Here is a 16,872-nt window from a genome sequence, read left to right on the forward strand (position 1 = left end):
ACCTTCAGGTGTCATTGGCAATTATCAGCTCTACATTACTGCCTTCTTAGATGTTTGAAGTTATAAATTACTTACTGCCTAATCATCACTATATGTTATATGTTATATGTCACCATTATCACTATATTTTTCCATTTAGAAAACTGAATTCAAACTTTGTCAAATTAATTAATTTCTCCAGACACATTCACATTCTCACATTAAAAATAAACGTTTCATTTGATTTGAACTTATTTTGTTCAGTCCCTTGAACTGGGCTCAAAGTGAGAACATGTTTTTAAAACAGCACTTCCTATGTATTTTCCTAGTTATGGATGTGATGCTTTGACTTGTGGAAGAACCTATGCGCTTGTAAATCACTTTGGATTAAAAGCGTCTGCCAAATGACTAAAATGTAAACTGTAAATGTAGAAATCTTTGCAAATTTTGTTTTGAATGGTTTAATCTATGCAATCTATGCACTGTGTCTATTGAATGATTTGTTTTGATGGGGTCAATCTATGTACTGGGTATTGAGCAATGTAGTCTGATATGTAGAAATGCCATACTTTCGATGCACATGAAATCTCTTGGCATATTACTGTATTCTGCTGTATAAATAAGAATAAAGCAAGCCGTTAATAGTATAAAAAATAAAATGACCTTTTTATTTTCCGTAGATGTCAAACTCTCATACGTACATGAATGGTGGAAGTGGGGTGCGCCCTTGCGGACCCCCCCGGATCAGAACATCAGATGTACTCAGCCTTTTGCGCCTATTTTCAGGCACACACATGACGCATTGCGCCCAGGAAACATGCAGCATATGTATCAAACTGGTGCACGGGGCTAGAACAGCCGTATGCATGAGATCTTGGCCAGCTGCGCTTCTCTCCTTAATGCACATGCATTTAAGGGTGGATCACACAAACAAAGGGCGGAGATATTATAAGTGTGGTTGTTTATGTATTCCATTGAATTTACAGAAACGTTCTTGCAATTCGGATAACGCCATATCTCCTAACCACCATGTCCCCTAACCGCCTGCCCGGCCCCCTCTGACAGAGACAGATTACTGCTGCAGCCAACTTCAGTCTGATATCTCTGAGTTCGCCCCCGTGCACTATTGTCTAATTTTTTTTTTTAAAGCAGACACTGGAACATTGCCTGACCGTCAACGGTTGGGTCATTGTGAAACGCACTCTGTTTGGAGCATCAGTCTCATTTCATCTTCACACTTTGCTTTATTCTTTTGCGGAAAAGACATTGCAGCCAAATTGATTCCAGAAGAGATTTTATAGGTAAGTGAAGCAAAATTAAACATCTTCATATTACTGGCTAATATAAATGGGTTCCGAAAAGCACTATAGCACAGGACCGTGCAGGACTTTGTGCTGGGCATGAGAGGCAAGGGCATCATTGGTGTTATTCACAGCTTATCATACATGCACAGAAAATGCCCAGTGTTAATGCAACACTAAATGCGGGGACGACATGGCTCAGGCAGTAAGAGCAGTTGTCTGGCAGTCGGAGGGTTGCTGTGTCGAAGTGTCCCTGAGCAAGACACCTAACCCCCAAATGCTCCTGACGAGCTGGTCGGTACCTTGCATGGCAGCCAATCGCAGTTGGTGTGTGAGTGTGTGTATGAATGGGTGAATGAGAAGCATCAATTGTACAGCGTTTTGGATAAAGGCGCTATGTAAATGCCAACCATTTACCATTCTATGTATAAAAGTGTTGTCATTTGTACATGGTGAAACCAAAATGTATAGAAAATACCTTGAAGCCAAAGCTGAGAATGTGCATACAGTGCCGTAAAAACGCCCCCTTCCTGATTTCCTCCATTACTGCATATCTTTCACACCGAATGGTTTCAGATCTTTAGACAAAATTTAATATTAGGCAAAGGGAATCTCAGTAAATATTTAAATGATTGTTTCATTGTTTTAATGAAAAAAGTTTTCAAACAATAAAACATTGAATGAAAAAGTAATTGCCCCCTTAAATGTAATTTAACCACCTTTAGCAGCAATAATTGCAACCAAGTACTTTCTATAATTTGATATCAGAGATTTCCCTCATGACGTATAAAATAAACTTCTGTATATCAACCTAGATTTGTGTGTAGTGTTAACTACATTGACCACATCTGCATTCATTTCTAGTTTTTTTTTTTTTTCATCATCTCAATGAAATCCTCACTTCCCTTAGCTGCTGTTTGGTTTGAGCTTATTTCAGAATACTGCATTTTCTGTTTGTGGTTTGGCCTTATTCTTGATGTTGCATCTTCAGTGGCCCAGCTACAGTCTTTACTCTAAATGCCCATCGAGACAACAGCAACATTTCCAATGTATTTTTCAATAGACCTGTTTACTTGTGCTTGCTGAAGCTTTCGCCTCCTCATGATTGAAAGATAATCACAATTTGCAAGGACTTTTGTGATGCTACATGTCTTTTCTTGTTATTAAGTCTGGTTTGGCACCATTGCTAAAAAACCAGGTGAGATGCTTAGTCTCTCTAAGCTTAGGAAAGGGAGACTTCGGGGTTATTTTATTGAGGCTTTTAAATTCATTCAAGGAATTAACAAAGTGAAGGACAGGCAATTCTTCAGAGTGAGTTCAGTGAGCACAACGAGAGAGCATAAATGGAAATTGACAAAGGATAAATTCTTCATAGATATTAGAAAGTATTTTTTCACACAAAGAGTGGTCACTGTGTGGAGTAGCAAGCCAGGAAATGTAGTGGAGGCAAAAACACTGGGGGGTTTTCAAAACCAGGCTTGATAGTGTTAGATACTATCTAGCTTTTAGGCAAACTAAGCAGGAGGTACAATTTAGTGTTTGGTAAAGGTGAGCATTGCTGGCTGAATGGCCTGTTCTCATCATTGTGTTGTGTTGTGTTGTGTTGTGTTGTGTTGTGTTTTGTTATGTTATGTTTGCCCAGAGGGATGCAGATGGAGTGCCCCAGTTGCAGCAGAAAATGTGGGCAGAATGACAAGTTCTGCAGTGAATGTGGCTACAAACTGTGCTCTGCAAGGATACCTGTCCCAGGTAAACCTAGCAGGCTAGTTAATAACCAGCCCCCCTATCTTAATTATCATTAGCCCAGCTTGCTAAGCTAGTCAAAGCAGTAGCAATTTCAACTTAACAGTTTAGATGGCTGCCCTAATGGGTAAATTAGGGAATGTACTCACTAAGATAAAAGACAATGATTTAGGTTTATTTTGCAGTAGTGCTCAATTGTGCTGACAATATGAAAAATGTTTTTTCCATCATCAACAATAAAGGCTGTTTTTTGAAAAATATTTGTTTTGCTAATGTTTAATGCTTCAAATGAAGACATGGTAATCATTACTGAACATTTATAGGATGCCCATAACATCTTCAGCTGACTGCTACAGAACTGCCTGTGTTTCACTGAAGCTGGCTGCTGTGACTAGACAGTATATGGCTGTAGGAATCTGCCTACATTGCGACTGCTGTTCTGATTGCTTTTTGTCCCACTGTGTTAGACTCTCCAACAGGAAACACCTGAGCACCCAGTCAGTGAGAGCCACACCCAATGTGGTGACCACACCCACTCTGATTAACACACCCACTCTGATTAACACACCCGCTCTGATTAACACACCCACTCCAGCCAGCCTGGCACGGGAAGTGAAGTTGAGGCTGTTTATTTCAATCGCCCATGCATTAACTCGAGCCCCAGACTGTGGTTCCAAGGTGATCAGGAGTGCTTGTGTGTAGCGAACCTCCCCGCCAAGTCCAGCGGCCCAATAATGCCATACTCAGATCTGGCAGGACTGGGGAATGAACCCCCGGTCCTCTGTGTGCAACTGCAGTGAACGAAAGTGTGATGCCCTGTGCCTGTCAGGCTTCAGAACAACAAACCCAATGGCGAGACCACAGAAGTTCAAGTTAAAGTCTTTATTAACTCAAGGCAGAGTAGACAAGCCAAAGTCAAGAACCAGCAAACAGGTATAGAATAAACAGTTCTTAAACAATACTCCAAGCAGGGGTCTGATTGCCAGGCAAACAGATGCAACAAAAACAATAAGATAGTCCAAACTAGCGGATGAATAACACAAACACAAAAACACAAACCAATAAATCAAAGGGAGTCCAAACACAGCGAAGAGAAGACGAATCTGTGAAATACTACACAAAATATAGGTGTATATAGGGAGATAACAAGAGGAAACAAGAATCTGGTGAGTACAACAATCAGGAAGTGGAACACAGATGAAACAAATGATATGGAATGAACTGACTGACTTCTGGAAGCGCAGAGGCAAAAATTCTGAGGACTTACAAAATATAGACACAGAAAACGCAGACCATAATAGCGCCACTGTGATGCTGAGCCATGTCTTAAATGGTGCTTAGCTGAGCCACTAGTGCTTAGCTGTGCCCATTGCACTGCTTTAAAGAAACTCCATCCATCCATCCATCTTTTATCTTAACCCGCTTATCCTAAACAGGGTCGCAGGGGGGCTGGAGCCTATCATACATTGGGCGAAAGGCAGGAATACACCCTGGACAGGTCGCCAGTCCATCGCAGGGCACACACACCATTCACTCACACACTCATACCCACAGGCAATTTAGACTCTCCAATCAGCCTAACCTGCATGTCTTTGGACTATGGGAGGAAACCCACATGAACACGTGGAGAACATGCAAACTCCACAAAGAGAGGCCCCGGTCGACTGGGATTACGAACACAGGACCTCCTTGCTGTGAGGTGGCAGTGCTACCCACTGCACCATCCATGCTGCCCTGCTTTTTTTTAAATGATACATTTTACTTGGGGTGGATGTTAAGGGTTTGGGACCCTTCCTTGGACCTCATATAGCAGGGCGTGTGACTGTGGTCTGTCTTTGAGCATCTCAGGTGCAGATTCTGAGAATGGAGAGGAGACCACAGACAAACGATCCAGTCTGGGCACAGAACCAGCACCAGAGAAGACATCCTCATCCCTGTCCCAGTCCCAACCCTCCTCTGCTGACCCAGCTAAGTCAGATGAAAAGAGATGTTCAGCAGATACTGAAAACATGGATGGGACCTCGAGTAAGGACACCAAAGACACTGTGTGCACTGCACACGAGGAGGAGGTGAGATTTGACAAACCTCAGAGCCAAGCTCCAGTTCTGTAGGTCAGAATGTCCAGTTGTTTAATTCCAGTCTTAATTCGGTGACTTAAATTACGCATTTGCTAAAAACACCAAACCAGGAAACACTGCAGCTATCCAAGATTTGGGTTTCAGATCTTTGCTCTAGAGCCATTCCTAGAATCACATTCAGACACGCCCAGAACTCTCGCCTGAAAGTTTGTGATTGGACAGCTTCTATGACTGACAGGTCCCAACTGCATTATTCAACTAAGCCGCACTTAACCAAACCACTTCCTGAAATACCGGCTAGTATTCATATTAATAATAGTAATAGTGTAAAACCCCACGCTAACCCAACGACGGAATTTAGCGAGGGCTGAAGGTATCAGCGTGCTCGTCCTTCTGGTGTTGCTGAAAGAATACTAATAGGGTTAAAAATTAGTGGCCCCTATGCGGAGAGTCTAGATCAGCCAATAAATAAACCATGATACAAAGATAGGAGTACCACTCTGCCTTCCGCTCTTTACTGGTCCGGGCTGACCAAGAATCTCCACAATAGGGCCAATATATTCACCTTCGTTTATCTGACTCCAGATTAGATTAGTTGTCCAAATTTAGTGGATGTCGTATTTATAATTTTGACTTGATCGCTATAGGAATCCTGTACTGAGATTTACTCACCGAACAGTCCTCTGCTGGTACCACCGCATGTCACATCGCGCGTAATGTGCACGTCTCACAAACTGACTAGCTATCTGTAGTCATCAGAGGTCGCAACGGCTGTGCTCGACATGAATGAACTACCATGCGGAGGCGAGGGATTTACCATCATAGGTCTACGGGTGCTATACGCCGTGATACATTAAGCGTAAATATTCATCCTCCCTAGACCAGTTCGAGGGGGTAAACCAAGCATCCCCTGTATAACTTTGAGTGTCAGTAAGTGAAACCACACAGATCAAGTTTTAACAATTTATTTTACCAGGCAGGTTACATACACGTAATTACACACTAGTTCCAAATCAAAAAACATTACAAGGAAACCAAATTACGGAGTCTTAAAAGTCATACCTGGTAATAAGAGCTACATACGGGAGTCTGGCTACAGACACCCTGTACGTAGAAATTACGTGCACTGCGTGCACGGGAGGCTGATTGCATTCTCCCAGATTGCTTAGTTTACTGTCCTTAAATCCAAAATCTGGCCTTTGAAGTTAACCCTAAAAATGGGTCACCCATCTGTAATTTGGAGCCACGCCTCCCCAGGAAACGCAGGGGGGTTGAGGCACATGGCTTTCACTGGGGCAGAGCTCCACACAGTTTTTCCTCTGGTTCCTGGTTGGTTATGATGTCCAGGGTTTGCTGTTGCAGAAATAAAACCATTGCACCAGTCGCACTGAAACAATCAGAATAATACCAAACATGAATATTATTTAAACTGACTTTTTCATGAAACATCCAATGCTGTACACATCATTTAGTGACTGAGTAAAGAGGGAGAGAGCAATAAAGGGGGGTTCAGGAGAAGGTCAGAGCCTAACAGGCTGTGCCCTCTGAAACCTTCCTGTGCCGTAAAGGATGTTGCCCAGTCGTAACGAGTTTTACGGCTGGAGGCCTGAGTCTTCCCCCACAGGCTCCTGCCCGTATGGGTGCGGAGATAGTGGGGGTTAATGGTGCATGCTCCTGAGTCTGTGATGTTTTCCAGTTGTTTAATTCCAGTCCTGGAAGGCCAAATTAAAAAAGTTTTTTTTAGTGTCTTGTAGGCATCCTGTGAAGGCCTTGCAAACAAGCAATCAGTGACTTAAATTACACATTTGCTAAAAACACAAAACACCAGGAAACACTGCAGCCATCCAAGATTTGGGTTTCAGATCTCTGCTCTAGAGCCATTCCTAGAGTCACATTCAGACACGCCCAGAACTCATGCCTGAAAGCTTGTGATTGGACAGCTTCAATGACTGACAGGTCCCAGCTGCATTATTCAACTAAGCCACGCTTAACCTGACCACTTCCTGAAATACCGGCTCGTATTCATATTAATAAAGGAGTCATTGTATTGTGTAAAACAAAATCAAACAGAATATGAAATATGAAAACACTGTCTGTGATGTTTTTCATTGCAGGAAACTGAAGACTCAGAGCAGAGTGTGAGTGTGTCTGAAGATGAGACCATCTGTAAAGGTGAGGACCCCAAGCAGAAGAGGAGGGAGACCTCCTGGGAAACCAAGTAGGAAGAGGTGCTGGTACGCCAGTGGGAGGTGCTCTTCCCTCTGGACCCAGTAGAAATCCAATGTCCCAGCACAGTGACAGGGCACAGTGTAGGAGGAGGGGTCCAGGGTGGCCTGGTTAAGGTAAATGACTGGGACACGCAAGGTCGGAGGTTCTAATCCCGGTGTAGCCACAATAAGATCTGCACAGCTCTTGGGCCCTTGAGCAAGGCCCTTAACCCTGCATTGTCTCCTGCTTAGTCTAATGAACTGTACGTCGCTCTCGATAAGAGCGTCTGCCAAATGGCTATCATTTAATGTCCTGGCCCTGGACAAATTCACCCCCCAAAAAAAAGACTTCTTCCTTCTGACTAACTAATTGTCCTCAATACTTATTCTACTTTATATTTCCAACAACTTCCTTTTCCCATGTTCCACAGGTGGAGAATAAGGAGTTTCCAGGTGACCTACCTCGTGACAGTCAGGGTCTATTGCTCTAGCAACAGTGATTTTTAAGCCTGTAATGAACTTAATTAAAAAATACATTTCTGTGACCTCTCATTAAAATGCGGCATAACATGTTTAAAAACAGACTTAAATGTTTTTGTACGGGAGCTCCACAGTGGTGCAAGTTTAAGGCATCGGACTTTGGTTCAACACACCAGGATCCCAGTCAGGCCTGTGCATGAGGGAGCAGCTCTGAGGGTGGGTGGAGGGACTCGGCAGGGTGGATCACTGCATAGTGTCCCTGAACACCTCAGAATCACGGTCCAGGGCTAGAGATGACTTGATGATGAACAGGGTACAATAACTGGCAGTAGCATCACTCAGGAGTACGAAGCATTCAATCTGCCAATAAATTTAGTCATTTTTTGATGTGCAAGTGTATGTATGTGCATTCTTATGATTTTATTACTGCACTGCTGTGCATATGTACTAATGCAGCTTCCATCCCCAATGACAGGAACCAGTCTAGAGGAGCTGCTGAGTGACCTGGGACTGGAACACCACCTGAAGAACAAGCTGACTCTGAGCCAGGTGCTGCAGATTGATGGAGAGACTTTATCTGATGAAAGCATCCAGTCTCTGAAATCTCTGCCATGGTGTTTCCTGAGGAAGCTGATGATGGTGAATGTGTCCTTTCGTAGAATGAGCTGTACCTCAGAACAGGACACAAAGCCCCAAAGCCTGGATAGTTTACTGAACAGCATGAAAAATCCACAGGACCACAGCAACAGAGTCAACCCCCTGGACCTCATAACTGCTGTATTTCTGTGCTCAGATGGCTTTCTCCAGCAGGAGATGGCTTTGAAAATGTCCATGTGCCAGGTATCTGTGCCTCTGCTGCTTCCTACATGTGATACCCAGCAGTGCACTTTAATGCTGTGGGCCATGAGGGATATTGTGAAAAAGTACAAGTCGCCCTCTTTGGAGGAACCAAGAGGGTTTGTGGAGGAGAGCATTGTTCTGTCTGACCTCCCCATGGTCTCTTTTGTGAGGCTGGGAAACTGCATCATGTCCAAGTCTCACATTCTGAACCTAGTGCTCAGCAACCCTCAGCAGTACCAGGACACCTTTGTTCACAAAAACATTGAGTGTGGTGACACCCCAAGGAGGATTTCCAATGGGCTGGTGGAAATCAGCTGGTATCTGCCCAGTGGGAACAAAAACACTGACATCTTCTCTGAGCCTCTGGCTATAGCTAACCTCCGTGGGGACCTCTGTGACTTTCAAACTCAGTGCGCTTTCCTCTGCCGCACATCTACGGCTATATTTGTGTTTTGCGACGACTTTAAGTTTGAACACAAATTTCTGGCCTTGCAGCACTTTAAGACTCATTGGTTTGTGATCACCAATTCACAGAGCCAGACCTTCAATGAGGATGACTTCAGGAAATTTGTTTCTGAGACAAAACCCAATGACATCATCATAAAGCATCCGGGAAGGAATGACGCAGAATTGAACAAAAACCTGCGTTTGGCTATCTGTGGAATTTTAAAGGGAAACATTAAAATGAGCATTGAAGGGATGTCTGCTCTTGCATATGAGCTTCGGATCAATGTTGATGAAAATGACTGTAAGAGGGGCAAGCAGAAGGCTGATGAAATCACCGGAGGAATATCTGATATACCGAGCTTCAAGGAGAAAGAGCTGCCCTTGCAAGGGACTGCATGGAAACAGCTGGCCAACCTGGAGAAGGAACAGTGCAGGTTGAAAAATGCTGGGGACAAAAACATAGAAGTTTACCAGAATGAGCTTACAGATCAGAGGCAGAAGCTCAGAGAACAGCAGAGGGCTCACAGCATCTCCGATTCTATGTCCCGTTTCATCTCCGCGATGTGCAATTCTACAGAGGAGTGCAAGTATTTCCTCAAGTGGATGAGGATCAATCTGGATAATCTGTCACGCACACACCTTCCACCTCTTCGGGCAAAGTACAAGGAACAGTGTCAGAATTCCTCAGAAAACAATGAGCGCATTGCACAGTTGGACAGGGAGATCTCCAGCTGCTCCTTGGGGACGGAGCACTTCCTGAGGGAAATGGGTCAGCTGTATGAGTCGGCCTGCTCACTCCCCGAAGCCCTCACCCCAGAGATTAAGCGCCTGCCACATCTCTGTGCCAAGCTGCTACAGGAGGGCTTTCCTCTTGAGCTGGTGGATGGAGACTCAAGCAATATTCCTCTGGAGTGGGTGACGCAGGTTCTGAAAGAACTCCATGCTCTAACAGGGAATTCATGTAAGATCCGGGTGATCTCTGTACTGGGGGTACAAAGCACTGGGAAGTCCACCCTCCTGAACACCATGTTTGGGGTCCAGTTTGCTGTCAGTAGTGGCAGGTGCACCAGAGGGGCCTTCATGCTCCTCCTCAGTGTGAAAGAGGATTTTAAAGTGCGGCTTGGGTGTGATTACATCATGATTATTGACACTGAAGGTTTGAAGGCACCACAGTTAGCACAGCTGGATGACAGTTATGAGCATGATAATGAACTGGCCACTCTGGTGGTGGGGCTGAGTGACATCACAGTCATCAACATCCCCATGGAGAATTCCATGGATATGAACGATATCCTTCAGATTGTGGTACATGCCTTCCTGCGCATGAAAGAAGTTGGGAGAAAACCCTGCTGTCAGTTTGTGCACCAGAATGTGCCAGACATCTCTGCCCATGACAGTAACATGAGAGACAGGAAACATCTGCTGGATAAGCTGAATGAGATGACCCAAGCAGCAGCTAAGATGGAAAAGAAGGGAAACAACAAAACATTTACTGATGTCATGGAGTATGATCCAGAGAGAAACACCTGGTACATCCCTGGGCTCTGGAATGGCAACCCTCCCATGGCCCCTGTCAATGTTGGCTACAGTGAGTCTGTCGGTCTTTTCAAGAGGAGTGTGATTGAGAAGTTTATGGAACAAAAATCTGGAAACAGCTCAGCACACACAATCATTGAGTTCCTTGAATGGACCAAGAGCTTATGGCAAGCAGTGAAGTATGAGAACTTCATCTTCAGTTTCCGCAACAGCCTTGTAGCTGGAGCTTATGCTCAGCTTTGCACTGAGTTCAACCAATGGGATTGGGCCTTCAGGAAGAACATGTACTCCTGGCTAATGGAAGCGGAGACAAAAGTGTCAAACTTTGGCACAGAAGCAGACTCTAAGAATTTGGATGAGTTACTGATCCACCTGAAAACTCAGGTCTTGGTAGAACTGTTGAAAGGGGAAGCGCTCATTTTGTCCAACCTCTCTGAATTCTACAAGAGGCAAGAGGGACATGTTCACTTGGTAGAGAAGTACAAGGAAGACTTGAACATCACAGCCAAAACCATCAGGAGGGAGACGGAGAACTCTGTGAAAAACAAGCTTGAGGCAGCGGTGGAGATCAGAAAGGGTATGTTCAGGTTAGAGAGCATCAAGAACAATCAAACGGCCACAATGGAGAAAAAGGTGCAGGGGCTGATTGAGAAATGCAGGAAAAGTAAAGATCTGTCAGATCAACAGCTGGTGGTTGAATTTAAGAAGATGTGGGATGAGACTGTAGCAGAGCTGCGGTTCCCTGGCATGGAAGAACGAGACATTGTGCAAGACATCTCCCACCAGCTGTGGGTTAACTTAGAGACGAAAGGCAGCGCAGTATGTGAAAAACTGTCAAAAGTGGGCAACTTGTCTGAATATGGAAGAGAGCCATTCAAAGTGAAAAGTGAACATTTGGGATTAAAAAAATGGTTATGGAATGTATCCTCAGGAAAGGAGCTGAAGTTCCAGCAGGCAGTTGATCACATCATTGAGCAGAGCAAGCAGTTTGTCGATGAGAAAGTGAGAACAAGATCTGATTACCATAAAACATACACAATGGAGTTGCTTTGCAAGGCAGACAAAATCCTGGACAGGCACATGCATCTGGAAACAACTGCTGAATTTGAGGCAGAGCTGAAGATTCACATCTGTGGACATGCTGCACGGGAGTTCAAAAAAATGCACCTGGCTTTCATCCATTTAAATAATCCACGTCACTGTCTGGAAAAGTTCAAGAAACAGTACTACACAGACTTTAAGGACCTGTTCAACAAAAGAGACCAGTGTCAGAAGAAAGCCAAAGATTTCACCATCAACTGTCTTAAACCTGCGGTGAAGGAATACATCACCAAATCTCTGGGCCCTGACCTTGTGGATGAAATGTTGGTAGGGCAGAAAGCTGTTGCTTTCAGCACTCGAACCTTCTTCCAGTTCTCAATCCTTGAGCAGCTGCTTAAGGGTGATAACTTTCAGGACTTTGTGCGATACATAAATAATTACGAGACCTTTGTACAGGACTGGATATTGAAGCTGATGGTGAAGCAGTTCTCGGAGGGAGATAGCCTCAGGAATACTGAGATGAATCACCTGAAGGCGATGGTTGGCAGAATAAAAAAAGCCATTAAGACCTCACAGATGAAGGCAGCTGAACAGGCAGCAGGAAGGGGTGAGGAGGCCCAGAATATTCAGCAGTTCATTCAGGATATCTGTAGTGACCTAGCGAAAGAGCTTATCATCCCCAAAGACCCCCTCAGTGCAGTCCTGGCTTTAAACTCTGCCAAACCAGAAGACTTTTCCCGGTGTCTGGAGGTGCTTGTGGATGAAATGGAGCAGGCTTTTACCACAGAGTTTCAGAAAGGTGGGGATGTGAGGGCCAGGCTGACCTCACTGCCCTTTCAGCCACAGAAGGTGCTGTTTAACAGGGTGTTTGGCTGTGGGAGGCAGTGTCCCTTCTGTGAGACCCCTTGTGAAGCTGGTGGCAAGAGCCACACAGTGCACTTTGCTTCCATTCACCGTCCTCAGGCCATTGCAGGATGGAGAAAACGTGTATCACAGATATTAGTGAGCAATATCTGCTCCACCAGTGTTGCCAGTGAGAGATGCTTCATCTTGACTGGAACAAAGGAGGAAAACCATCCATACAAGGACTACCGGAGCATTTACCCTGACTGGCTCATCCAGCCCGACACCAGCATCCAGGCCTCAGACTACTGGAAGTACGTCTTCTGCAGGTATAAGAAGCACTTTGCAAAGGAATATGAAGCCAAGCCTGCTCATATTCCCCGCCAATGGAAAAATATAACCCAGAAACAAGCCACGGAAAGTCTGAAGGATTCCTTCTTGATGAAAACAGGAGGAGATCAAAATTAATTGATTACACATCCCTTGTTTCAGTAGGGTTGAAAATGCATCCTCTGAGTGACATCAAATAATCTGCTCACAGGCATGACTCATAATGGTTTAGCAAAAAAGAGCCGAGAACAAACAAAGAGAACAAACAAGATTCATATAATACAAATAAAGCACTCATCATTTTAAAAGGGGACAGTTGAATTCAATCATCACTGATGTTTGAAAAGGGTGAATTCCTGCAGCCTCCCCTGAGTCTTCTCTGATTCTATGAGAGATAATACCATCAGCAGCTCATTGTACTCATAAAATCATATTCATACACTATAAAGTGATATGCAGCATTTATCTGTACAGATCCTGTCTTTGAATCATCATGGCTGATCTCTGTCCATTGTTCCATTCATTAGGATGGTAAATAGGCTGTGATATTTTAACAGTTTAACAGAGTTAATTTCATATTGTCACCTCCATATTAAAGAAGTTTTATTTTCCTTCTTTTCTTTTTTCTTTTTTTTTCTCCAAAAGTCTCATGTGTTCTATCTCATTAATCATTCTTAGAATTAAAGCATATAACCTTCAGGTGTCATTGGCAATTATCAGCTCTACATCACTGCTTGCTTAGGTGTTCATTATTTACTGTCTTGTTGATCTGTTATACGTTAGATAATCATCACTATGTGTTTTATGTTATATGTTACTATTATGACAATATTGTTCCATTTAGAAGACTGAATTGAACCTTTGTTTTGCATCTTTGTTAAACTAATGAATTTCTCCAGACACATTCACATTCTCCCATTAAAAATAAACTTTTCATTTGATTTGAACTCAATGAACTGTATTTTGTTCTGCCTTGAACTGGGCTGAAAGTGAACTGAAATCGCTCATTTAGTTTTTGAATGGTTCAATGTATGCAATCTATGCACTGTGTCTATTGAATGATTTGTGTTGAGTGGTTTTGAGTGGTGTCTATTCTGCAATATATTCTGATACATATATATATGCCATACTTTCAATGCACCAATGGTGGCCTGGCCCCTCCCACTTTGCTCATAGGCCCGCCCAGTTTCTGTAGATTTGATCTTTGTTAAGAAAATAAAATAAAATAAATAAAAAATTATGGAACGGGGCACGTAGTTCCGATGGAAGACGGCACAGAAAAACTTTGCTGTTAAAGCTACAATAGGTCATTTCAGACTCTTAACGGTCAAGAGAGGAATTGCAACAACAAACACCCTCAAACAACTGTTTATCCTTCCCACAGTCTATGAATATAACGTGTAATATAAAGCGTTATTATACAGTTCAGTGTTTTTGAAAGCTGACAATGACAAACACAACAGAGCCTGCCATCTTTTCGTAGTGATCTAAGAAAATGTTGACTTTAGTGTGCTACACAACACTATTTATCATTTTTGTCTTGAAGTTTAACTGACCAACTATATTATGAGCATGCAACTTATTTGGCTATGTAACTAGCAGGCTATATAACTGAGATATGATAGTCTACCACAAACGATGCAACTGTAACTTAAAATATGAGACAAGTAAAGGTTTTAGCTAAACACGCATTGATTGAAGATGTAAAGAGATGAAAGAATGTGCAGTTGCCCAAATTGCTCTCCAGACAAGCGATCACTGAAACTCTGTATACTATTACTTATTTCCAGCTTGGCATTAGGGAGTTGGGTGGAGGAGAGGTCTGGTCTGGGGGACAGGACTTGGTCAATTTCCTGTTTTGCTCAACGCAGCAACTTCATTCTCACATTGCTCAATCTTGCAATGATTAACATTAGTCAAAGTAAATGTACTTCACTGGCATTGTATTCAAACCATTTAAATTCAAATGAGCCAATTAGCAGCCAGGAAGCTGCTAATTCTCCCAGCAGTTACCGTGAATTATATTTGTTTGTTCAATTGCTGGACTAGTTTTCTGCTGTCAACTCAGCGTTCCACCAAGTCAAGGGGCTGTTTTTAAAAACCTTATGATACAGAAAGTATAAATTATTTTGTTTAACAAAAGAGCGAGTGATGAAATAGATGTGTGCAGTTTAATTGGCAATGCGGTGCATTTTTTTGTGAGCCTCACCCTCGCCATGTCTCTTAACATCTCTTAACGTCCCTCTCTCATCACTGGGCGATGATGAAGCTTCGGTGGCAATTCCTGCACTCGCCCTTTTGGGATCTCAGCCACGTGCATCTCCTCTCCCAGCCTCTGTTGTATGAGCCAAGTCTTTTTTTATTAGTAGTTTCTTCCATTTTCTCATTTTGTTTAGCTAGCTAAAGTTTACTTTGGGCTGTCCATTCCACATAAAAATGACGCACTGGAAAAATTTTTCCCCAAGGACAACATTTTTAAATATAAAGGCCCGGACACACCAAACCGACGGTCGGCCGCGGAGCGCCGACAAAGATCGCCTCGCGTCGATACGCGTCGTTAATGTTGGCTGTGCCGAACACACCACAACGACGGTCCGCGGACGGCTGAGTTGCACGTACGTTCTGCGCCTGCGTGAGAGGTAATAACTCTCCACACCAAGAGGTGGCGGTAGTCTGTATTTGTCTTTCAAAAAATGGAAACCAGAAGACCGGGGAATGCGTTTGCATTGCGTTGGACCTAGAAGCAGCCATTGTCTCGCTCACAACAAACAGTTTGCAGCAATTTCCTTGTTGTCTCGCTATTTAGTAATACTAATCAAAAATTATTTCTGGTAGTGATAGTAACTTTGGAATGGCTTGCTTTCGTCTCTTCCGTTTCTCTTCTCGTGCACTGATTCGCTAGCTGGACAGCCAATCAGAGAGCTCTCTCTCATCGACGGCTCCGGGGGCTCCGACGCCGATTCAACATGTCGGAGCCCTCCAAAACACGCCGACGTAGTGTCGGCGTGCGGAACACACCGGAAAGACTCGGCCGACAGGGCGCCACCGACGTCCGACGGCCGACCGTCGGTTTGGTGTGTCCGGGCCTTAAGAGGGTAATTGGAGCAGGACATTTATTTATTTATATATATTTTTACAATAATCTTTGAAATGCGGAACATGTTCTGTTCATGCGGGATGCGGGACAAACGTAAATTTTTGGGACTGTCCCACAAAAATCTGGGATGGGTGGTCACCCTACTACTCAAAGTTCCAAATTGGCAATTCCCCAGGTTTTGTTTTTGCCCACATTTGGTACTCACCCTGCTCCGACTCTCCCTCCTCCTTTCCCCTGTCCCTTCAGTTCATGTTGTCAAACCCCTGTTCTTCACGTGAGGTCCAGTGTTGTTCCCTGCACCTCTTCCTCGGGGGGCAGGTGGCCAGGATTCATCTCCTCTATCCGGACAGTCTCTTGCCCAGTGTCCAGCTTTTCCACATTGGTGACTGGCGTCTGATCCTGGGGGTAGACATAGTCTGGTCCTGGGGGTACTTACAGTCTGGTCCTGGGGGTACGTACGGTCTGGTCCTGGGTGTATGTACGGTCTGGTCCTGGGGGTGCGTACGGTCTGGTCCTGGGGGTACGTACGGTCTGGTCCTGGGTGTATGTACGGTCTGGTCCTGGGGGTGCGTACGGGCGGAGTTGACTTCCTCCCCGGCCTCCAAAACGTCTGCCTCTTCCCCTCCTGGCCTGTCCTTGGTGCAGTTGGAGTTTAGTCGATAGGGCTTTGGCTTGTTTTTTACCTTCTCTGGCCTGATCTTCAGCGTGGATGGTGTGATGTGCAGCTTCTTCTTTTTTCTTTCTCTCTCTTTTAATTCTTGGCATTGGCTTCGACTCAAACTACCTTTTTGTGGGAATCTCAGTTCTACCCAGATAACATCCGTTTCAGCTGGTTCACCGTGCTCCTGACCTGAGAACTTGTGCAGTCCTCTGACCCTTTTTTCGAGCACTTGCTACCCATGGTCCCAAAAAGGTTTTCCCAGCCAAAAATATTTCATTACAATTTCGAT

At 44.1% G+C, this 16,872-nt stretch overlaps 1 protein-coding gene across 2 annotated transcripts; it reads left to right on the forward strand.

Annotated features, from left to right (window-relative positions):
* Positions 1-1,043: 1,043 nt before the first annotated feature.
* On the forward strand, positions 1,044-13,772 carry LOC133142495 (up-regulator of cell proliferation-like). 2 transcript variants are annotated; one of them, XM_061263748.1, is made up of 5 exons: positions 1,044-1,280; positions 2,923-3,029; positions 4,872-5,092; positions 7,216-7,273; positions 8,264-13,772. In XM_061263748.1, exons 2-5 carry the CDS (start codon positions 2,927-2,929, stop codon positions 12,961-12,963), a joined length of 5,082 nt encoding a protein of 1,693 aa, XP_061119732.1. In that variant the 5' UTR covers positions 1,044-1,280; positions 2,923-2,926; the 3' UTR covers positions 12,964-13,772. The 2 variants fall into 2 exon arrangements, with proteins under 2 accessions (XP_061119732.1, XP_061119734.1); XM_061263750.1 differs by lacking the exons at positions 1,044-1,280; positions 2,923-3,029; positions 4,872-5,092 and having other exon boundaries at positions 7,259-7,443.
* The last annotated feature ends 3,100 nt before the right edge of the window (positions 13,773-16,872 follow it).

Source organism: Conger conger, chromosome 12 (genome assembly GCF_963514075.1).
Source record: "Conger conger chromosome 12, fConCon1.1, whole genome shotgun sequence".
NCBI lineage: Eukaryota > Metazoa > Chordata > Actinopteri > Anguilliformes > Congridae > Conger > Conger conger.

Coding starts and splice junctions, on each gene's coding strand:
- LOC133142495 (XM_061263748.1), top strand. CDS start 2,927: ATGCAGATGGAGTGCCCCAGTTGCAGCAGAAAATGTGGGCAGAATGAC. Junction 3,030..4,871: donor TGCAAGGATACCTGTCCCAG/GTAAACCTAGCA, acceptor TGAGCATCTCAG/GTGCAGATTCTGAGAATGGA. Junction 7,274..8,263: donor AGATGAGACCATCTGTAAAG/GTGAGGACCCCA, acceptor CCCCAATGACAG/GAACCAGTCTAGAGGAGCTG.